The sequence below is a fragment of the Salmo salar genome, chromosome ssa11 (genome assembly GCF_905237065.1).
Source record: "Salmo salar chromosome ssa11, Ssal_v3.1, whole genome shotgun sequence".
NCBI lineage: Eukaryota > Metazoa > Chordata > Actinopteri > Salmoniformes > Salmonidae > Salmo > Salmo salar.
The window spans coordinates 90977661-91002226 of record NC_059452.1 but is presented as its reverse complement, the minus strand read 5'-3'; the positions used below and the strand labels follow the sequence as shown (position 1 = coordinate 91002226).

General features: G+C 44.0%; 1 protein-coding gene across 5 annotated transcripts in view; it reads left to right on the top strand.

Moving 5' to 3' along the window:
• The first annotated feature begins 7139 nt into the window (after positions 1-7139).
• LOC106563445 (zinc finger protein 628) overlaps positions 7140-24566 on the top strand; it is a 33748-nt gene continuing 16321 nt past the window's right edge. The window contains exons 1-4 of one of the 5 annotated variants that reach the window (XM_045690056.1): positions 7147-7294; positions 8026-8184; positions 15994-16083; positions 18674-21113. In XM_045690056.1, the coding sequence (XP_045546012.1) occupies positions 18692-20938 (2247 nt within the window). In that variant the 5' untranslated portion in view covers positions 7147-7294; positions 8026-8184; positions 15994-16083; positions 18674-18691 and the 3' untranslated portion in view covers positions 20939-21113. Of the gene's footprint in view, positions 7295-8025; positions 8185-15993; positions 16084-18673; positions 21114-24566 lie in introns of those variants that run through there. The other 4 variants (XM_014129026.2, XM_045690059.1, XM_014129027.2 and 1 more) reach the window with 4 other exon arrangements.

The window sequence follows — 24566 nt, the reverse complement described above, 5'->3', positions numbered from 1 at the left end:
TACTTTAATTCCTTTGTGTTGGTTTGGTCGTTAGGCCTACTTTAATTCCTTTGTGTTGGTTTGGTCATTAGCCCTACTTTAATTCCTTTGTGTTGGTTTGGTCGTTAGGCCTACTTTAATTCCTTTGTGTTGGTTTGGTCGTTAGGCCTACTTTAATTCCTTTGTGTTGGTTTGGTCGTTAGGCCTACTTTAATTCCTTTGTGTTGGTTTGGTCGTTAGGCCTACTTTAATTCCTTTGTGTTGGTTTGGTCATTAGGCCTACTTTAATTCCTTTGTGTTGGTTTGGTCGTTAGGCCTACTTTAATTCCTTTGTGTTGGTTTGGTCATTAGCCCTACTTTAATTCCTTTGTGTTGGTTTGGTCGTTAGGCCTACTTTAATTCCTTTGTGTTGGTTTGGTCGTTAGGCCTACTTTAATTCCTTTGTGTTGGTTTGGTCGTTAGGTCTACTTTAATTCCTTTGTGTTGGTTTGGTCGTTAGGCCTACTTTAATTCCTTTGTAATTTACTTTACTGAACCCAAGAGCAGGCAGCCTATTAAAAATACAGTTAGTAAGTGCCTATTGCCTATCTAGGTTTATTTAAAGCCTACAAGGGTGGGGTTTTTGGTCATACCAAAGAGTATTGACTATTATTGGTTTAACAACTCTGTAGTCATCATACCATAGCCATTATTGTCAGATGGGTAGCCAGCATTTATTGATTCCCCTCGTTTGATCTCCGAGTGGCCATTGATTTGGCGTCAGAGGGCTTGTTCGAAATTGCAGGACTATGCAGGAGACTACCGAATGACTGATCTACAAAGAACCTTGCATCATAAATAACTAGACTCATTATTATTTGTAGATCAGTCACAATTTACCCATGATACATTATAGATTTGATCCTCCCGAACAAGGCCAGTGTCACTCCATCGAATGGAAGCCAGAGCCTTCGTGCACAAACCCATTCTGTGTGATAAATGTAAATGATTTGGTTATCTGTCTGTAGACGAGAGCAGTATTATATGCCAGCTGAGCCTAAATGCTGCAATTGTGGTGAAGAACATGCACCTGAATGTCTGAATCAAATCAAACCCAGCCTAAAACCCCAAACAGCAAGCAATGCAGGTGAAGAAGCACGGTGGCTAGGAAAAACTCCCTTGAAAGGCCAGAACCTAGGAAGAAACCTAGAGAGGAACCAGGCTATGAAGGGTGGCCAGTCCTCTTCTGGCTGTGCCGGGTGGAGATTATAACAGAACATGGCCAAGATGTTCAAATGTTCGTAGATAACCAGCAGGGTCAAATAATAATAATCACAGTGGTTGTCGAGGGTGCAACAGGTCAGCACCTCAGGAGTAAATGTCAGTTGGCTTTTCATAGCCGATCATTCAGAGTATCTCTACCACTACTGCTGTCTCTAGAGAGTTGAAAACAGCAGGTCTGGGACAGGTAGCACGTCCGGTGAACAGGTCAGGGTTCCATAGCCGCAGGCAGAACAGTTGAAACTGGAGCAGCAACACGGCCAGGTGGACTGGGGACAGCAAGGAGTCATCAGGCCAGGTAGTCCTGAGGCATGGTCCTAGGGCTCAGGTCCTCCTCCAAGAGAAAGAAAGAATTAGAGAGAGCATACTTCAATTCACACAGGACACCGGATAAGACAGGAGAAATACTCCAGATATAACAGACTGACCCTAGCCCCCCGACACATAAACTACTGCAGCATAAATATTAGAGGCTGAGACAGGAGAGGTCGGGAGACACTGTGGCCCCGTCCGACGAAGTGTCCTGTTAGGGTGAATGAGACGGAGGTGGCAAGAATAAGGGCTGTCCAGCATGTCTCCTATCCGGATGCGGTGAGAATAAGGGCTGTCCAGAATGTCTCCTATCCGGAGGCGGTGAGAATAAGGGCTGTCCAGAATGCCTCCTATCCGGAGGCGGTGAGAATAAGGGCTGTCCAGCATGTCTCCTATCCGGAGGCGGTGAGAATAAGGGCTGTCCAGAATGCCTCCTATCTGGAGGCGGTGAGAATAAGGGCTGTCCAGAATGCCTCCTATCTGGAGGCGGTGAGAATAAGGGCTGTCCAGAATGTCTCCTATCTGGAGGCGGTGAGAATAAGGGCTGTCCAGAATGTCTCCTATCCGGAGGCGGTGAGAATAAGGGCTGTCCAGAATGCCTCCTATCCGGAGGCGGTGAGAATAAGGGCTGTCCAGAATGCCTCCTATCCGGAGGCGGTGAGAATAAGGGCTGTCCAGAATGCCTCCTATCCGGAGGCGGTGAGAATAAGGGCTGTCCAGCATGTCTCCTATCTGGAGGCGGTGAGAATAAGGGCTGTCCAGCATGTCTCCTATCTGGAGGCGGTGAGAATAAGGGCTGTCCAGCATGTCTCCTATCTGGAGGCGGTGAGAATAAGGGCTGTCCAGCATGTCTCCTATCCGGAGGCGGTGAGAATAAGGGCTGTCCAGAATGCCTCCTATCCGGAGGCGGTGAGAATAAGGGCTGTCCAGCATGTCTCCTATCCGGAGGCGGTGAGAATAAGGGCTGTCCAGCATGTCTCCTATCTGGAGGCGGTGAGAATAAGGGCTGTCCAGCATGTCTCCTATCTGGAGGCGGTGAGAATAAGGGCTGTCCAGAATGCCTCCTATCCGGAGGCGGTGAGAATAAGGGCTGTCCAGCATGTCTCCTATCCGGAGGCGGTGAGAATAAGGGCTGTCCAGCATGTCTCCTATCTGGAGGCGGTGAGAATAAGGGCTGTCCAGCATGTCTCCTATCCGGAGGCGGTGAGAATAAGGGCTGTCCAGCATGTCTCCTATCCGGAGGCGGTGAGAATAAGGGCTGTCCAGCATGCCTCCTATCCGGAGGCGGTGAGAATAAGGGCTGTCCAGCATGTCTCCTATCCGGAGGCGGTGAGAATAAGGGCTGTCCAGAATGTCTCCTATCCGGAGGCGGTGAGAATAAGGGCTGTCCAGCATGTCTCCTATCCGGAGGCGGTGAGAATAAGGGCTGTCCAGAATGTCTCCTATCTGGAGGCGGTGAGAATAAGGGCTGTCCAGAATGCCTCCTATCTGGAGGCGGTGAGAATAAGGGCTGTCCAGCATGTCTCCTATCTGGAGGCGGTGAGAATAAGGGCTGTCCAGCATGTCTCCTATCTGGAGGCGGTGAGAATAAGGGCTGTCCAGAATGCCTCCTATCTGGAGGCGGTGAGAATAAGGGCTGTCCAGCATGTCTCCTATCTGGAGGCGGTGAGAATAAGGGCTGTCCAGAATGCCTCCTATCCGGAGGCGGTGAGAATAAGGGCTGTCCAGAATGCCTCCTATCTGGAGGCGGTGAGAATAAGGGCTGTCCAGAATGCCTCCTATCCGGAGGCGGTGAGAATAAGGGCTGTCCAGAATGCCTCCTATCCGGAGGCGGTGAGAATAAGGGCTGTCCAGAATGCCTCCTATCCGGAGGCGGTGAGAATAAGGGCTGTCCAGAATGCCTCCTATCTGGAGGCGGTGAGAATAAGGGCTGTCCAGAATGTCTCCTATCTGGAGGCGGTGAGAATAAGGGCTGTCCAGAATGTCTCCTATCCGGAGGCGGTGAGAATAAGGGCTGTCCAGCATGTCTCCTATCCGGAGGCGGTGAGCATAAGGGCTGTCCAGCATGTCTCCTATCTGGAGGCGGTGAGAATAAGGGCTGTCCAGAATGCCTCCTATCTGGAGGCGGTGAGAATAAGGGCTGTCCAGCATGTCTCCTATCTGGAGGCGGTGAGAATAAGGGCTGTCCAGCATGTCTCCTATCCGGAGGCGGTGAGAATAAGGGCTGTCCAGCATGTCTCCTATCTGGAGGCGGTGAGAATAAGGGCTGTCCAGCATGCCTCCTATCTGGAGGCGGTGAGAATAAGGGCTGTCCAGCATGTCTCCTATCTGGAGGCGGTGAGAATAAGGGCTGTCCAGAATGCCTCCTATCTGGAGGCGGTGAGAATAAGGGCTGTCCAGCATGTCTCCTATCTGGAGGCGGTGAGAATAAGGGCTGTCCAGAATGCCTCCTATCCGGAGGCGGTGAGAATAAGGGCTGTCCAGAATGCCTCCTATCCGGAGGCGGTGAGAATAAGGGCTGTCCAGAATGCCTCCTATCTGGAGGCGGTGAGAATAAGGGCTGTCCAGAATGCCTCCTATCTGGAGGCGGTGAGAATAAGGGCTGTCCAGCATGTCTCCTATCTGGAGGCGGTGAGAATAAGGGCTGTCCAGCATGTCTCCTATCTGGAGGCGGTGAGAATAAGGGCTGTCCAGAATGCCTCCTATCCGGAGGCGGTGAGAATAAGGGCTGTCCAGAATGCCTCCTATCCGGAGGCGGTGAGAATAAGGGCTGTCCAGCATGCCTCCTATCCGGAGGCGGTGAGAATAAGGGCTGTCCAGAATGCCTCCTATCTGGAGGCGGTGAGAATAAGGGCTGTCCAGAATGCCTCCTATCCGGAGGCGGTGAGAATAAGGGCTGTCCAGAATGTCTCCTATCTGGAGGCGGTGAGAATAAGGGCTGTCCAGCATGTCTCCTATCTGGAGGCGGTGAGAATAAGGGCTGTCCAGCATGTCTCCTATCTGGAGGCGGTGAGAATAAGGGCTGTCCAGAATGCCTCCTATCTGGAGGCGGTGAGAATAAGGGCTGTCCAGAATGCCTCCTATCTGGAGGCGGTGAGAATAAGGGCTGTCCAGCATGTCTCCTATCTGGAGGCGGTGAGAATAAGGGCTGTCCAGCATGTCTCCTATCTGGAGGCGGTGAGAATAAGGGCTGTCCAGAATGCCTCCTATCTGGAGGCGGTGAGAATAAGGGCTGTCCAGAATGTCTCCTATCTGGAGGCGGTGAGAATAAGGGCTGTCCAGCATGTCTCCTATCCGGAGGCGGTGAGAATAAGGGCTGTCCAGAATGCCTCCTATCTGGAGGCGGTGAGAATAAGGGCTGTCCAGAATGCCTCCTATCTGGAGGCGGTGAGAATAAGGGCTGTCCAGCATGTCTCCTATCTGGAGGCGGTGAGAATAAGGGCTGTCCAGCATGTCTCCTATCTGGAGGCGGTGAGAATAAGGGCTGTCCAGAATGCCTCCTATCTGGAGGCGGTGAGAATAAGGGCTGTCCAGCATGCCTCCTATCTGGAGGCGGTGAGAATAAGGGCTGTCCAGAATGTCTCCTATCTGGAGGCGGTGAGAATAAGGGCTGTCCAGAATGTCTCCTATCTGGAGGCGGTGAGAATAAGGGCTGTCCAGAATGTCTCCTATCTGGAGGCGGTGAGAATAAGGGCTGTCCAGAATGCCTCCTATCCGGAGGCGGTGAGAATAAGGGCTGTCCAGAATGCCTCCTATCTGGAGGCGGTGAGAATAAGGGCTGTCCAGAATGCCTCCTATCTGGAGGCGGTGAGAAGAGTGGAAGAAAGGAGTGACGTTGAGGAAGTAATGGTAGTAGGAGTAGAGACACCAGATTCCTTGTTAACAGAGGGATCCTGACATGTTGCATGTTAAGAAGGTGGACTTTGTAGTGTTTATTACTTTATAGCGTTTATTACTTTGTAGCGTGTATTACTTTGTAGCGTTTATTACTTTGTAGTGTTTATTACTTTGTAGCGTGTATTACTTTGTAGTGTTTATTACTTTGTAGTGTTTATTACTTTGTAGCGCGTATTACTTTGTAGCGTTTATTACTTTGTAGCGTGTATTACTTTGTAGCGTTTATTACTTTATAGCGTTTATTACTTTATAGCATTTATTACTTTGTAGTGTTTATTACTTTGTAGCGTGTATTACTTTGTAGTGTTTATTAACTGCACAGCACAAACGGAGAGGAAATCTGAGACAATAGGCATCATTGTGAGTGCGGCTGAGCATTTTTGGGGATTCATTTTTCTTTTTCTGCGGAGGCATTACAAGTAATCATGTCAATGACTGCCTCGTCCTCACAGGCTCCTGAGAGATGTGATTTGAATTTGACTGAAGGAGTGGGATGGCCGTTTGATTTATTTGTGTATTTACTCAGCCCCCTCTTCCCATAATGGGATGTATTTTTGTTTTGTTTCAATACCCCATACAGTAGGTGGCAGCAATACACCACTATGTGAGGTCTGACATGAAGCTTTAAAGAAGAAAAATAATGGAGGAAGAGGAAGGGGTCATAACTATCTGCTTTGAAAAGTGATTCTCAGAACATGGGAGTTTCTATAACTGGGATAGCAGTAGATATAAATGTTGACCAGCTGAGGGCAAAGCTTCCCGTTGTATGTGATGCTCGTCGTTTGATGCGATGCAGACAGGGTGGTGAGTGGGGAAACAGAAGAGTCATTGTCTGTTCTTTTGAGTTTTGAAGTTGAGTCTTTGCCTGACAAAGTGAAGTTAGGATATATAAGTTATCCTGTACGAGCGTATGTGCTGAATACATTACGATGTTACAGGTGTCAAGCTTATGAGCATGTGGCAGCAGTGTGTAGGAGGGAGGGTCCAAGGTGTGAGAAATGTGCAGAAGGGCATGACACAAAGGAATGTGTACTATTGGAGAAAGTAGTGGTATGTGTTAATTGTAGTGGTTCCCATGGAGCTGGGGATCAGAAATGCGAGAGGCAAGTTGAGGTTTCCAGGGTTAGAGTAGTGCAGAAGTTGTCATATGCTGAGGCAGTGAAGAAAGTAGAGGAAGGAGGGTTAAGGGAGAGGAGTGGTGAGAGTAGTAGAGATATACCAGTACAGAGGGATGGGCCAAAAAGTGATATAAGTTTCAGTAAAATGGGATTTGTAGCATTTATAGCAATGGTTATTTATTGTACTGCAGGGATGGATCGGAAGTCTCCGAAAATGGACGTTGTTGTGGCAGCTGCAGAGAGGTATTTGGGTGTGCAAGACTTGACAGCAGAAGAGTTATAGAGTGTGTTAAGTGGTGTTGTCCCATCTTATCCTTTCAGGATGATGGCATGAGGTAGGAATAAATACATGTAATTAGGGAAGTAGGGTGGTGTTGATTTTATTTTAGATAATTTTTAAATTAGTGAGTGTAGTGTTAGATGGTAGGGTATTTATTTAGTACATGTTTATTTAATTGTTTTATATATATTATTGTTTTCAAGCAAAGTATAAGGGAGTTGTACTCCAGTCTGGTAGGTGGCGGTAATGCAACAAATTGGCTGCCAACCGCCGTTAAACCTCATAGAAGAAGAAGAAGAAGAATGGGAGTGTCTAGAGGGGCTGCTGCTGTTGGTCTAGGATATTGGGAGCGCAGTTCCATCGAAACTTTGAAGACAATATGTTGAATTTTAGGTTAGGTGCTATTTTATCGAAGAGAAGTGGTAAATCGCGTGCCAACAATTGATCCGTAAGTAGAATTTGTCATTCGTGTCGCTATATTTTTGTTGTTGTGCGCATTCTGAGCCTCAGGGCAAATTACCTGTATGGATGCATGCGTTTAATTCCTGTGGCGCGTGCCCATGGCTCCTGGTTGCCTAAAATCAGGGGCCGGTTTAAGGCTACATTTATTTCAGCACCACTGAAATTAGCCTTAACGGAAAGGTTTAATGTTTTTGTGCATCCATTCCCTGTGTCATTTCACGTTTATCTGAGTTATTTGCGCGCAAACAAGCAAACATCCGGCCGATATTACGTAGCACTGGGATAAAGTCGCTCTCACCACAGTGGAAGTTAATAGGAATACGACTTCAATACTGGCCTGTGTCATAACTCGGGTTGATGTCTTCCCTCGAAGGAGCCATTGATCATATTTGTGCGATATTCCTACCTCGAGAAATGTGTCTAGCAGATGTGTTCCTATTTGTCTGCCTCTAGTCCAGGATGCATTGCATGGTGCCGTTGCCAGAGATATTCTAGAAAGCACAGAAACCAATCGCGTCCACGTTGTCATGCTTCGTCAAGCAACTGCTAAAATAATCCAATCTCAAAATCAGTATATGTCGAGAAACGTGCTTATTTTCCTCGAAAGTACTCAATGGCCCGAAAAAAAGCTATACGATACAACAAAGAGCAAGTTAATTATCTCGGAAAAGATTTGTAATGTTGACAATCTGTGCTAGTGTTGTTGTTTTTTTTTAGCTGGCGTCCAATAAACTCCCATTCAGTCCTTGAAGGAGAGCGCGCCATGTCCCAGAACTCCACAGCGTGCGGCCCATAGACATAGCGACGTTTCCCATGTCTAACAAATGAATATCTGCCGTTGCAAATGACTCCACTCTGTACGGCTGGTTGAACATGGTGAGAGAGCTGTAAAATCGCCTGTACAAACTGCACTAACTAGCTACGTTACATGCTTATATTGTCTTGGGAATAATTTCGTGTAGCTACGCTAGCTAGCCAGCTCATAAAGAGCATTGCATTGTGGATTTTGTAGTCGACTTGAGATGCAGATTTCCAACGATTTCCCATTTTACCACCATAGTAACGCCAAAATGACAGTTATTTAACACTGTACAGTTGGAAGTCGGAAGTTTACATACACTTAGATTGGAGTCATTAAAACTTGTTTTTCAACCACTCCACAAATTTCTTGTTAACAAACTATAGATTTGGCAAGTCGGTTAGGACATCTACTTTGTGCATGACAAGTAATTTTCCAACAATTGTTTAGACAGATTATTTAACTTATAATTCACTGTATCACAATTCCAGTGGGCCAGAAGTTTGCATACACTAAGTTGACTGTGCCTTTAAACCGCTTGGAAAATTCCAGAAAATGATGTCATGGCTTTAGAAGCTTCTGATAGGCTAAATGACATCATTTGAGTCAATTGGAGGTGTACCTGTGGATGTATTTCAAGGCCTACCTTCAAACTCAGTGACTCTTTGCTTGACATCATGGGGAAATTAAAAGAAATAAGCCGAAACCTCAAAAACAATTGTAGACCTCCACAAGTCTGTTTCATCCTTGGGAGCCATTTCCAAACGCCTGAAGGTACCACATTCATCTGTACAAACAATAGTACGCAAGTATAAACACCATGGAACCACGCAGCCATCATACCGCTCAGGAAGGAGACGCGGAAGGTGCAAATCAATCCCAGAACAACAGCAAAGTACCATGTGAAGATGCTGGAGGAAACGGGTACAAAAGTATCTATATCCACAGTAAAACGAGTCCTATATCGACATAACCTGAAAAGGCCGCTCAGCAAGGAAGAAGCCACTGCTCCAAAACCGCCATAAAAAAGCCAAACTACGGTTTGCAACTGCACATGGGGACAAAGATCATACTTTTTGGAGAAATGTCCTCTGGTCTGACGGAACAAAAATAGAACTGTTTGGCTATAATGACCATCGTTATGTGTAGAGGAAAAAAGCGGACGCTTGCAAGCTGAAGAACACCATCCCAACCGTGAAGCATCAAATCAAATTTATTTTTATATAGCCCTTCGTACATCAGCTGATATCTCAAAGTGCTGTACAGAAACCCAGCCTAAAACCCCAAACAGCAAGCAAAGCATGTGAAAGAAGCACGGTGGCTAGGAAAAACTCCCTAGAAAGGCCAAAAACCTAGGAAGAAACCTAGAGAGGAACCAGGCTATGAGAGTGGCCAGTCCTCTTCTGGCTGTGCAGGGTGGATATTATAACAGAACATGGTCAAGATGTTAAAATGTTCATAAATGACCAGCATGGTCAAATAATAATAATAATAATCATAGTAGTTGTCGAGGGTGCAACAAGCACGTCCGGTGAACAGGTCAGGGTTCCATAGCCGCAGGCAGAACAGTTGAAACTGGAGCAGCAGCACGGCCAGGTGGACTGGGGACAGCAAGGAGTCATCATACCAGGTAGTCCTGAGGCATGGTCCTAGGGCTCAGGTCCTCCGAGAGAAAGAGAGAATTAGAGAGAGCATATTTAAATTCACACAGGACACCGGATAAGACAAGAGAAATACTCCAGATGTAACAGACTGACCCTAGCCCCCGACACATAGCCGGAAAGTAGAGCATTGCAGTAGTCCAGCCTAGAAGCAACAAAAGCATGGATTAATTTTTCTGCGTCATTTTTGGACAGAAAGTTTCTGATTTTTGCAATGTTACGTAGATGGGAAAAAGCTGTCCTTGAAACAGTCTTGATATGTTCTTCAAAAGAGAGATCAGGGTCCAGAGTAACGCCGAGGTCCTTCACAGTTTTATTTGAGACGACTGTACAACCATCAAGATTAACTGTCAGATTCAACAGAAGATCTCTTTGTTTCTTGGGACCTAGAACAAGCATCTCTGTTTTGTCCGAGTTTAAAAGTGGAAAGTTTGCAGCCATCCACTTCTTTGTCTGAAACATAGGCTTCTAGCGAGGGCAATTTTGGGGCTTCACCATGTTTCATTGAAATGTACAGCTGTGTGTCGTCCGCATAGCAGTGAAATTTAACATTATGTTTTTGAATGACATCCCCAAGAGGTAAAATATATAGTGAAAACAATAGTGGTCCTAAAACGGAACCTTGAGGAACACCGAAATTTACAATTGATTTGTCAGAGGACAAACCATTCACAGAGACAAACTGATATCTTTCCGACAGATAAGACCTAAACCAGGCCAGAACTTGTCCATGTAGACCAATTTGGGTTTCCAATCTCTCCAAAAGAATGTGTTGATCGATGGTATCAAAAGCGGCACTAAGATCTAGGAGCACGAGGACAGATGCAGAGCCTCGGTCTGACGTCATTAAAAGGTCATTTACCACCTTCACAAGTGCAGTCTCAGTGCTATGATGGGGTCTAAAACCAGACTGAAGCGTTTCGTATACATTGTTTGTCTTCAGGAAGGCAGTGAGTTGCTGTGCAACACCTTTTTCTAAAAATTGAGAGGAATGGAAGATTCGATATAGGCCGATAGTTTTTATAATTTCTGGATCAAGATTCGGCTTTTTCAAGAGAGGCTTTATTACTGCCACTTTTAGTGAGTTTGGTACACATCCGGTGGATAGAGAGCCGTTTATTATGTTCAACATAGGAGGGCCAAGCACAGGAAGCAGCTCTTTCAGTAGTTTAGTTGGAATAGGGTCCAGTATGCAGCTTGAGGGTTTGGAGGCCATGATTATTTTCATCATTGTGTCAAGAGATATAGTACTAAAACACTTTAGTATCTCCCTTGATCCTAGGTCCTGGCAGAGTTGTGTAGACTCAGGACAATGGAGCTTTGGAGGAATACCCAGATTTAAAGAGGGGTCTGTAATTTGCTTTCTAATATTAATGATCTTTTCCTCAAAGAAGTTCATAAATTTATTGCTGCTGAAGTGAAAGCCATGCTTCATTTGCGAAGGCTGCTTTTTAGTTAGCTTTGCGACAGTATCAAAAAGAAATTTCGGATTGTTCTTATTTTCCTCAATTAAGTTGGAAAAATAGGATGATCGAGCAGCAGTGAGGGCTCTTCGATACTGCACGGTACTGTCTTTCCAAGCTAGTCGGAAGACTTCCAGTTTGGTGTGGCGCCATTTCCGTTCCAATTTTCTGGAAGCTTGCTTCAGAGCTCGTGTATTTTCTGTATACCAGGGAGCTAGTTTCTTATGACAAATGTTTTTAGTTTTTAGGGGTGCAACTGCATCTAGGGTATTGCGCAAGGTTAAATTGAGTTCCTCGGTTAGGTGGTTAACCTCTCTGGGCTAGGCGGGACGAATTCGTCCCACCTACGTAACAGCCAGTTGAAGCCTGTGGCACGATTTTCAAAACCTTAACCTGTTAGGGCTAGGGGGCAGTATTTACACCGCCGGATAAAAAACGTACCCGATTTAATCTGGTTACCACTCCTACCCAGTAACTAGAATATGCATATACTTATTACATATGGATAGAAAACACCCTAAAGTTTCTAAAACTGTTTGAATGGTGTCTGTGAGTATAACAGAACTCATTTGGCAGGCAAAAATGTGAGGTTTCATTCAGGAAGTGGCCTGTCTGACAAGGTGTCGTTCTTCTTGTCTCTGTTTATTGAAGAGTGAGGATCTTAGCTGTCCCGTGACACTTCCTACGGCTGCCATAGGGTCTCAGAAGGCGGTAAAAAGCTGAATCGTGGCTTTGCAGGCTCTGGCTGAAAAAAAGTAGTGCGTTTGGGTAGTGGCTGGTTACAGTACTGTGAGACTCACGCTCGTGCCCGCGTCGACCGAAAGCTTTGTTTACTTTCCTCTGTTTAGCTAAATGGACATTCCCGGTCGGAATATTATCGCTTTTTTACGAGAAAAATGGCATAAAAATGGATTTTAAACAGCGGTTGACATGCTTCGAAGTACGGTAATGGAATATTTAGATTTTTTTTGTCACGCATTGCGCCATGCGCGACCCTGATTTACCATTTCAGATAGTGTCTGGGACGCTTACGAACAAAACGCCGCTATTCGGATATAACGATGGATTATTTTGGACCAAACCAACATTTGTTATTGAAGTAGCAGTCCTGGGAGTGCATTCTGACGAAGACAACAAAAGGTAATCAAACTTTTATAATAGTAAATATGATTATGGTGAGTGCTAAACTTGCCGGGTGTCTAAATAGCTAGCCCGTGATGCCTGGGCTATGTACTTAGAATATTGCAAAATGTGCTTTCACCAAAAAGCTATTTTAAAATCGGACATATCGAGTGCATAGAGGAGGTCTGTATCTATAATTCTTAAAATAATTGTTATGCTTTTTGTGAACGTTTATCGTGAGTAATTTAGTAAAATGTTATAGAATTCCCCGGAAGTTTGCGGGGGGTATGCTAGTTCTGAACGTCACATGCTAATGTAAAAAGCTGGTTTTTGATATAAATATGAACTTGATTGAACAAAACATGCATGTATTGTATAACATAATGTCCTAGGGTTGTCATCTGATGAAGATCAAAGGTTAGTGCTGCATTTAGCTGTCTTCTGGGTTTTTGTGACATTATATGCTAGCTTTAAAAATGGGTGTCTGATTATTTCTGGCTTGGTACTCTGCTGACATAATCTAATGTTTTGCTTTCGTTGTAAAGCCTTTTTGAAATCGGACAGTGTGGTTAGATTAACGAGAGTCTTGTCTTTAAATAGCTGTAAAATAGTCATATGTTTGAGAAATTGAAGTAATAGGATTTTTAAGCCATGTTTCAGTCAGGCCAATCACATCAAGATTATTATCAGTGATTAGTTCATTGACTATAACTGCCTTGGAAGTGAGGGATCTAACATTAAGTAACCCAATTTTGAGATGTGAGGTATCACAATCTCTTTCAATAATGGCAGGAATGGAGGAGGTCTTTATACTAGTGAGATTGCTAAAGCGAACACCGCCATTTTTAATTTTGCCCAACCTAGATCGAGGCACAGACACGGTCTAAATGGGGAAAGCTGAGCTGACTACGCTGACTGTGCTAGTGGCAGACTCCACTAAGCTGGCAGGCTGGCTAACAGCCTGCTGCCTGGCCTGCACCCTATTTCATTGTGGAGCATGGGGGTGGCAGCATCATGTTGTGGGAGTGCTTTGCTGCAGGAGAGACTGGTGCACTCCACAAAATAGATGGCATCATGAGGGAGGAAGATTATGTGGATATATTGAAGCAACATCTCAAGACATCAGTCAGGAAGTTAACCTCTCTTGGGTATGTGGATCGTCCCACCTAGTCAACAGCCAGTGGAATCGAGTGGCGCAATATTCAAAAACCTTAAATGCTATTACTTCAATTTCTCAAACATATGACTATTTTACACCATTTTAAAGACAAGACTCTCGTTAATCTAACCACACTGTCCGATTTCAAAAAGGCTTTACAGCGAAAGCAAAACATTAGACTATGTCAGGAGAGTACCCAGCCAGAAATAATCACACACCCATTTTTTCAAGCTAGCATATGTCACAAAAACCCTAACCACAACTAAATGCAGCACTAACCTTTTGATCTTCATCAGATGACACTCCTAGGACATTATGTTATACAATACATGCATGTTTTGTTCAATGAAGTTCATATTTATATCAAAAACCAGCTTTTTACATTAGCATGTGACGTTCAGAACTAGCAAACATACCGAAAACTTCCAGTGAATTTACTAAATTACTCACGATAAACGTTCACAAAAAAACACAATTATTTTAAGAATTATAGATACAGAACTCCTTTATGCAATCGCGGTGTCAGATTTTAAAATAGCTTTTCGGCAAAAGCACATTTTGCAATATTCTGAGTAGATAGCTCGCCATCACGGGCTAGCTAATTTGACACCCACCAAGTTTGGTGTTCACCAAACTCAGAATTACTATAAGAAAAATTTGATTACCTTTGCTGTTCTTCGTCAGAATGCACTCCCAGGACTTCTACTTCATCCACAAATGTTGTTTTGGTTAAAAATAATCCATAGTTATGTTCAAATATCCTCTGTTTTGTTCTTGCGTTCAAGACACTATCTGAACGGTGACGTGCGGACGCATGTCGTGACAATTTTTTCAAAATATTCCATTACCGTACTTCGAAGCATGTCAAACGCTGTTTACATTCAATTTTTATGCGAATATCGTAAAATAGCGATAATATTCCGACCGGGAGACGTCGTTTTCATTCAAAGACTCAAAGAAGAAAATTGACTCTTCACGTGCACACGTGCCCCCGTTTCATTGTTCTCAGATCGACCACTATCCAAATGCGCTACTGTTTTTCAGCCAGGGACTGCAGAGTCATCATTCAACGTTCTGGCGCCTTCTAAGAGCCTATGGGAGCCTTAGAAAATGTCATGTTACAGCAGAGATCCTGTGTTTTTGATAAAGAGGGTATAGAAGGCCAAGAAATGGTCAGAGAGGGCACTTCCTGTACAGAATCTTCTCAGGTTTTGGCCTGCCATATGAGTTCTGTTATACTCACAGACACCATTCAAACAGTTTTAGAAACTTTAGGGTGTTTTCTATCCAAATCAAACAATTATATGCATATTCTAGTTTCTGGGCAGGAGTAATAACCAGATTAAATCGGGTACTTTTTTTTTATCCGGATGTGAAAATACTGCCCCCTACCCTAGAGAGGTTAAAGCTTGGTCGCAAATGGGTCTTCCAAATGTACAATGACCCCAAGCATACATCCAAAGTTGTGGCAAAATGGCTTAAGGACAACAAAGTCAAGGTATTGGAGTGGCCATCACAAAGCCCTGACCACAATCCCATAGAACATTTGTGGGCAGAACTGTAAAAAGTGTGTGCGAGCAAGGATGCCTACAAACCTGACTCAGTTACACCAGCTCCGTCAGGAGGAATGGGCCAAAATTCACCCAACTTATTGTGGGAAGCTTGTGGAAGGCTACCCGAAATGTTTGACCCAAGTTAAACAGTTTAAAGGCAATGCTACCAAATACTAATTGAGTGTATGTAAACTTCTGACCAACTGGGAATGTGATGAAAGAAATGAAAGCTGAAATAAATCATTCTCTCTATTATTTTGATATTTCACATTCTTAATAAAGTGGTGATCCTAACTGACCTAAGACAGGGAATTGTTACTAGGATTAAATGTCAGGAATTGTGAAACCTGAGCTTAAATGTATTTGGCTAAGGTGTATGTAAACTTCTGACTTCAACTGTAAATGAAAGGAATTAGTGGTTTTGGGTTTTCCCCCCATGGTTTGGGTTCCCCCCCATTTAAGATACTTTTGGGGAACTGGGTTGTTTTCACAAGCAGCCCAATTCAGATATTTTGCTAGCTAAGAGATTGTAACGGGCTAATCTAATGTCATGCTCCAGACCAATATTGGACTAAAGGAGCCTAACCTTACTCCTTATAGTCCAAGGACCTTACATGTTCTGTTTAGAGGGGAATTGGCTCTAGAAACATAAAGCCCTCTTCTTTCATATCACATTAAAATAATTTCATAAATGCAAAATATACATCTGAGGACAGTTCATAATAATGTCTAGAATGGCAAACACACAGAAACCATGTGTTTTATAGCATTCTGCTCCAGCCATTACCGCAAGCACGTCCTCCCCAATTAAGTTGCCACCAACCTCCTACTCTGTACACTGACACTGTGTTAACTGGTTAACACTTGCAGCCTAGAGTATTTTTCAGTAACAACGTGTTTGTGGCGTTCATCTTCCGGTTACCCACAGGTGTTTGGAGATGCAGATAGCTCATTAGCACAGATGGGCAACGCTGTAACATGGAAGGATGGCCGTGTGGGAAGCCTAACCCTATAAAAGGTGTAGTAATTTAACCTTTTGTTTTTAGAAAATGATTTCTCGCTGATGTATGTTTACAAAACCATACAAAAAGCGATGTGTGTTAACGTATAGAGTTGGTGGCTCTTAAAAAAAACTCCCCCTGCCAGAAGATACTATGTCAATAGGCGCTAAAGGAAGTTTGCATCTATGAATGGGCCACTGTTTAGTAGCACAGAGAATTTGACCAACCTTAACTTGTCGACACTTGCCAAATTCCAGACTTGAAAGACAACCAATGTCTTCTAAACATGTCTAGTTGCAGAGGGTTTGTTTGAATTGTTATTAAATGTTTTGATCCATAAAGTAATCCAACAACGCTCCATGTGTCCTCAGTCTGGATGCTCAAATCAGTTTTTTTTTCTTCTTAAATGACCTGCCATGACAACAACAACAAACTTTAAAGGAACAGTGACATGAAATGTGCGTTGCATCCGTGTGCTACATTCAATTTTTAATTTACCTTTATTTAACTAGCCAAGTCGGTTAAGAACAAATTCTTATTTTCACTGACTGCATAGGAACAGTGGGTTAACTGCCTTGTTCAGGGGCAGAATGACAGATTTTTACCATGTCAGCTCGGGGATTCGATCTTGCAACCTTTCGGTTACAAGTCCAACACTCTAACCACTAGACTACCTGCCGCCCCATTCATACATCAGTATTAATGGGCAAATCTGATATGGTCACATGTAAGACTGATTTGAAAAATAAGAAAAAATCTGAATTGGGTTCTTTGGGTGGTACCACTGTGATACCAACTTTCTGGGTAAAAGGTCTGAATACATAAAATTGGGGTGTGGATCAGAAAACCAGTTAGTATCTGGTGTAACCAACATTTGCGTCATGCAGCGCGAAACATCTTGGGATAGAGTTGATCAGGCTGTTGATTGTGGCCTGTGGAATGTTGTCCCACTCCTCTTCAATGGCTGTGCGAAGTTGCTGGATATTAGCAAGAACTGGAACACGCAGTCATACACGTCAATCAAGAGCATCCCAAACATGCTCAATGGATGACATGTCTGGTGAGTATGGAGGAACTGGGACATTTTCAGCTTCCAAGAATTGTGTACAGATCCTTTCCACATGGGACAGTGAATTTTCATGCTGAAACACGAGGTGATGGCGGAGGATGAATGGCACGACAATGGGCCTCAGGATTTCGTCACGGCATCTCTGCATGGTCCTGTGTGGCTCAGTTGGTAGAGCATGGCGTTTGCAACGCCAGGGTTGTGGGTTCGATTCCCACGGGGGACCAGTACAGGAAAAAATGTATGCATTCACTACTGTAAGTCGCTCTGGATAAGAGCGTCTGCTAAATGACTATGAAATGTAAAATAAAATGAAATTGTGTTCGATGTCCGTAGCTTATGCCTGCCCCATACCATAACTCCACCGCCATTTTGTTCACAACATTGACATCAGCAAACCGATTGCCCACACGCTGCCATACACGCTATATGCCATCTTCCCGGTACAGTTTAAACCGGGATTCATCCTTGAAGAGCACACTTCTCCAGCGGCCATCCAAGGTGAGCATTTGCCCACTGACGTCGGTTACAACGCCAAACTGCAGTCAGGTCAAGACCCTGGTGAGGACGACAAGCACGCAGATGAGCTTCCCTGAGACGGTTTCTGACAGTTTGTGCAGAAATTCTCCGGTTGCGCAAACCCACAGTTTCATCAGGTGTCCGGTAGGCTGGTCTCAGACAATCCCGCAGGTGAAAAAGCCAGATGTGGAGGTCCTGGGCTGGCGTGGTTACACATGGTCTGCGGTTGTGAGGCCGTACTGCCAAATTATCTGAAATGACGTTGGCGGTGGCTTATGGTAGAGAAATGAACATTCAATTATCTGGAAACAGCTCTGGTGAACATTAGAGGCCTTTTATTGTCCCCAGCACAAGGTGCACCTGTGTAATGATCATGCTGTTTAATCGGCTTCTTGATATACCACACCTATCAGGTGGATGGATTATCTTGGCAAAGGAGAAATGCTCACTAACAGGGATGTAAACACATTTGTGCACAAAAACCAACATTTTAGAGAATCTTTTTGTGCATATGCCATATTTCTGGGATCTTTAATTTCAGATCATGGAACCAACACTTTGCATGTTGCGTTTTTATATTTTTGTTCAGTGTACTTCCTTGTCTTGTGCTCGTGCCTTTAGGTGGTGAGCATTCAAATTGTCATAGCTATACACAGAGCCAAGTCTAAATCAGGTTATTAATACTTTAATACGGACTGTTTGGTAGCGACGTGTGAGGAAGGAAATTCCACACTCAGATTCTAAAGGAGCAAGGATCCTGGAAGCCTACTGTTGGTTGTTTTAGTTTTTATTATGCGTTTCATTAAGAGGCAGCACTCTTGCTCAGAATGAAAAGCTTTTTCTTTTACTTTTCATGTTAACATGAAATGTAGGCTATGTTCTCATAGATTTGCATACAATTGAATATGCAGCATTATTATAAAATGCCCACCATAACCTTAGTCAGTAAAATATAGGGCTAATATAATGAATGTTCCTAGTGTATATTTTAACTCAATAACCCCCTGCATCTCATTTTGCAGGTGAGGACACAGCTGTAAATGTTGAGGACCATCTCTGGAGGAGGTGATTCCCATCAGGAACTACAGATGGACCACTTTGGACATCCTCTTTTTCTTCCGAGCCCGTCAGTGAGAGCTGAGCCTGTGCCACAGACGCTGGGCCATTCAGACGGTTTCAGACTAGACGAGCATCTGGGTGTGTCTCGGAATGTTGAGGAGATCTTGGACTATTGGAGACTGGACCCTGTTTGTAGCCCTGGAGGTTCAAAGACGGGAGCTGGAGATCCACAGACATTACCAGTCGGTAACAAGACACCAACAGCTATGATGGGGGATGTTCCTGTGTTTACTCTAGCCTCACAAATGGACCTGTCCAATGGAGGAGTAACACGTGAGCCATGTGATGTTAAGAAAGTACCTACAGAGACCAAATGCAGTGCCTTGACCTCCCTTCACATTAGATCCAAAGAGAAGCAGCAGTCAGAGTCTAGTAAAAAGAGTGAATTGGATTTATCTCCTTGTAAAAATGAGATTATGTCTGAATGTCCTGAGATGAAAGTTGAGGATCCTATTTGGTCATATTATTATCAGAGTGAATCCGGCATGACTCCAGGTAAAACAAAAGCCATCCCAGTTAAAAAAGAGTCCTTAGAAAATGCTACTGTGGCTGTCAAAACCAAAAATGAAGTTGATTCTGAAATGAAAGTTGAGGATCCTATTTGGGCATGTTATTTTGCAGAACAGGAAAAGGGGGTGCCTAATGTTGAAAGGAGAACATATGCTGCACATGTGAAAGAAGAACCTGTAGATATTGAGATTCCATTTCGCTTTGCTCTTGGTTCATCTTCACCGGAAAACGGTGTTCAGCTGACTTTGACTGACAGATGTCATCAAGATGGAAATAGAGGTCTATATGCAGTGAAACCTGCCGAAGAACAAAGTGTGAAAAACTCTACAGAAACTTACTATGTGAAACGGGAAATGGTAGACATGAAAAATGAAGATCCCATATGGGCTAATTTTCACCTGAATGAAGTAAGAAAGGATTTGAAGCCAAAATATGATGATTTAGCATCTCTACTTCCGTCAATGATAGAAAACAACCATCAGCCACCAATCTTCAAGGAATCGCTATCATTGAGGACTGAGAGTACGCAACCCATCCATATGGTCAACGTATCCGTGCCTGCAATCACAGCAGGGCAGGAATGCACGATGACCTCTGACCCAAAAGGCTGTTCTCAGCCCATTTCACACCAGCCCAGCAAAAAGCAAAGGTTGGAGTGCGAACCTGGTGACAAATCACTGGCCTTTAACTCAACACAGGCAAATACAAACCAGAGATCACATAATAAGCCACAGCAGCAAGATGGAACATCAGGCTTTTATACATCTACTCAGTCTCATCATACAGACATTTCCCAGTCAAATACGACATACTGCTCATTACCAATGCCAGGTACAGGTATAAAACATCTGCCTCAAACATCAAACATCTACAACAAGCATAAACCATCTACTACTGAAAAAGAAATGATAAATACCTGCCAACTATGTGGTAAATCCATTGCTTCACATAAACTGTCAGCAGAGGCTGTAAAAGGACCGGGAAAGACAGACACATCTAGACCCTGGACATGTTGTGTATGTAAAGCAACATATAAAGGCCAAGGAACGTGGGTGTTTCACAGACAAATACACATTAGTGGCTTAAAATGCCCTGAGTGTGGAAAGTGTTTTAAAACACAACATAGCTTGGATGTTCATAAGAAGACACATTCTAAGGAAAGGCCTTTCTCTTGTGAGGAGTGCGGCAAGACCTATCGCACTCTCAGCCTTCGCAACGCACACTTTTACAGTTGTCACAAAACCCCCAACCATGCCTGTCAGGAGTGTGGCAAGAGTTTTAGGCAAAGAGCTCACCTATACATTCACATGAACATACATACAGGAAATAGACCCTATCAGTGTGCAGACTGCGAGGCTGCCTTCAAGTCACCCTCAGCACTGTATACGCACAAGACCATTCACACAGGTGAGAAGCCCTTTGTCTGCCCTCTGTGTGGCATGCGTTTCCGCCTCAATGCCTTCCTCACTGTCCACCTGAACACGCACTCTACCACCAAAGGAAAACTGCCCAATAAGTCAGGGAAAAGCCAATCTAAGAGGGAGCAGTCAGACTCTGAAGAGACCTCTGACTCAGACACCCTCTCTGACTCCACCCCTCAAACCCCCACCTCTAGAGAGACCAGGAGTCAGAGGAAATCGAAGCAGGTGGAAAACTGAAGGTGAATGGAACACTATAGTTCCTCTTTAGATGCTCCAAGGATGAAGCATATTTTATTTTAATCTGTATATTTTACAATCTTTGTGCTTAGTAAAACCTAGTTTTAGGTTCAACCTAGTTAGTGTTTTGTTGATTGCTGCTTCACAATAAAATGTTTTGTTCAAATGAAACTAACTTTACAATGTCTTTGTTCATTTGTTTCTATTAGCTGTTGTCATAGCTAACTGGGGTCCTCAACATTGATCAAATCAGTGAACTGGAGAGCAGGATATGTAACCTCACAGCAGCCCATGTGTCCATGCATGTGGACATTTGTGTTAATATTTGACTGTTATTTTGCAATTTTAAAGGAAACCGGTCAGAACAAGCATAGTATTGTAAGGGTAATATTTCCCTGCGAATCCTTTTTCTGAAGCACTTGATTGTGTGCTGGATGTTAACAGAATGGGCTGTGTGGCACAGGATGTAAGTGTGATATATTGCATCATTGAGCAGCCCAAACTGCTGAGGACTACCACATCAGATCCACAACTGAAGAGCAGTAGACCCCATAGATTTGGATATATCAGTATTTGTTTTTACAAAAACACTGAAGACATGTATCAAGTATATGAATTAGATGCTGATTACACAATGTATTTCATTCATGGATAAGTTACAATTGTGTAGGTAATATATGTTTTGATTTGGTGATAGTGACAGAAAAACTGAAAAAAACCTTTGGTATCTAGGACTATAATGTATAGGGCCATATCGGCTATACCTAGGGCCCAATGAAGTTTCAGGTCCATTGTCAGTAAAAGACAAATGGTCAGGTCACTTGCCCATGAAGAAGGTACACCAGAAGTACCACTAAGGGGCAGCAGACTCCATAGATCCAGAGTTCTGATACTGTATGTCAGGTATGGGCAACTTTGATGGGGGTGGGGGCCACAGTGGGTCTATGTACCCCCCCCCTAAGTTTTGATAGCTGGCCACTTGTCAAGATAATCCATCCACCTGACAGGTGTGGCATATCAAGAAGCTGATTAAACAGCATGGTCATTACACAGGTGCCCCTTGTGCTGGGGACAATAAAAGGCCACTAAATGTGCAGTATTGTCACACAACACAATGCCACAAGATGTTTTAAGGGAACTTACAATTGGCATGTTGACTGCATGCAGAGTGCAGACTGCACTCTGTTCACCAGAGTTTTTTTTCCAGAGAACTGTCAGAAACCGTCTCAGGGAAGCTTATCTGCGTGCTACCGACTTCAGTGGGCAAATGCTCACCTTCGATGACCACTGGCACACTGGAGAAGTGTGCTCTTCACGGATTAATCCCAGTTTCAACTGTACCGGCCAGATGGCGGACAGTGTGTATGGTGTGGTGCAGGCGACCGGTTTTCTGATGTCAACGTTGTGAATGGAGTGCCCCATGGTGGGGTTATGGTATGGGCATAAGCTACGGACAACGAACACAATTACATTTTATCAATGGCAATTTGAATGCACAGATACCGTGACAAGACCCTGAGGCCGATGGTTGTGCCATTCATCCTCCACCATCACTTCATGTTTCAGCATGATAATGCAATGCCCCATGTCGCAAGGATCTGTATATAATTCCTGGAAGCTGAAAATGTCCCAGTTCTTCCATGGCCTGCATACTCACCAGACATGTCACCCGTTGAACATGTTTGGGATGCTCTGGATTGGCGTGTACGACAGCGTGTTCAGCCATTGAAAAGGAATGGGACAACATTCCACAGGCCACAATCAACAGCCTGATCAACTCTATGCGAAGGACTTCCTGAGGCAAATGGTGGTCACACCAGATACTGACTGGTTTTCTGATCCACTCTCCTTTTTTAAAGGTACCTGTGACCAACAGAAGCACATCTGTATTCCCAGGCATTTGAAAACTATAGATTAGGGCCAAATAATTTTTTTACAATTGACTGATTCCCTTATATTAATTGTAACTCGGTAAAATATTTGAAATTGTTGCTTTTATATTTTTTTGTTAAGTATAAATTGGTCTGCATGCCACCAGTTGTCCATCCCTGGTGTATGTCAAATATTTGAACAAAGCCACATCGGGAAATTGTTTACAGAAATTGGCTCTATTAAATGTATAACCTATAAACAGTTAGCGCTGAACAGACAAAATTACATTAATAGAAATAAATTGCAATTTTATACTTTTTGTGTTGGTTTGGTCATAATGACTCATTGTTATTTAGAGGTACTTTATCGTACCCAAGTGGAATTGATCCCTTCGCTTGACCTCTGAGTGGCCCTCGATTTGTCAAGTCACTCACTCCATTCATTGGAAGCCATGGGCTACAGGATTGACTGTATATGAATGGACAAAGCCATCAATGATGTCACACCAACTGTTATAAGGCTTTGCCTTTTGAGTATGTTTTTGAGTTGTCATGTGTTTTTTTTACATCACTACGTTTGGTGTAGAAATCAGACTTACAATACAGGCAGTATGCCCGTGTATCATCGCCAATAAACGGCTTCAACCAGCCTTTGAAATCAGGGTTTGATTCCCACTCCTTTCTGTATTTTTGAGTGTACAATTTAGACTGAGATGATGAGCTAGCCAGCTAGATGTTTAGCTTATGTCACAGAGAGGCAAACACACAGTGGACAAGGTGAGTAAGTGACTGAGGCTGTGTGAGTCAAATGCAGTGATTTATTTTCGACAAAGAACATTTTACATTTACAGGGATCGGCCAGCGGCAGCTTCCCGCATGCGCGATTCATTTGCAGTCTTGACGCGGAGGGGTGAACATCTCTGACTGCAGTGCGAGGACTGGGCCGCCTGTGAGTGCTTTGGGACGGGGTGGGGCCCACGGCAGCACCCGCTGCTCGTTGAGAAGATTAAGAACAATACGTGCTGTCAAGTCAGAGTCTCCAATAACACCAGAAAAAGTCGCTAGATTTGTTGCTAGTCGGTTTTTTGAAAATGTGTCGCTAGAGGGGCCTGAATACTCGCTAAATATAGCGGCTAAGTTGGCAACACCGGGACCCTGCCCTCAGGCTGCTGCCGCTTCTACTTCTATGATATCATGGCGGTCCGCAAACAATCGTTTAAGTGCATGCTGCCACCTACTGAGCTGGAATGTATGATCAATCACGATCTGCCCAATTCTGTACTACCATAAAAATACAATTCAAAACTTCTACTACATCCTCCCCCAAAACTCCTCCCCAACCCCATTGAACTTTATCTATATCATGCTGAAACACTCCACCCTTAGGATTGTTCAGCATGTCAACAACCATTTCAAGAGTAACATCTGTTACCCCTAATATCTCTTTTGCCATCTCCACAATAACCTTCAACCTGGCATTTCTGCTTTCCACAACCCGAGTCGTATTGATAACCTTATCAATAAAAGCTATGAAGTCAACTTTATTCATTATCAAAGTGGCATTTGACACTGCACATTCATGAGCACAACATTTCTGAAAAGGCCTTGAAACCATGCCAGAAGCACCAACCCTGACAGTAGGTCCTTACTACAGGTACATCCATGTCAGCTCCATCAGTCCACAATGTATTTCTACCAATCTGTTTTACAGCCTCTACATATGATACATCATGACTGATCCTATATCTCTGAGCCTC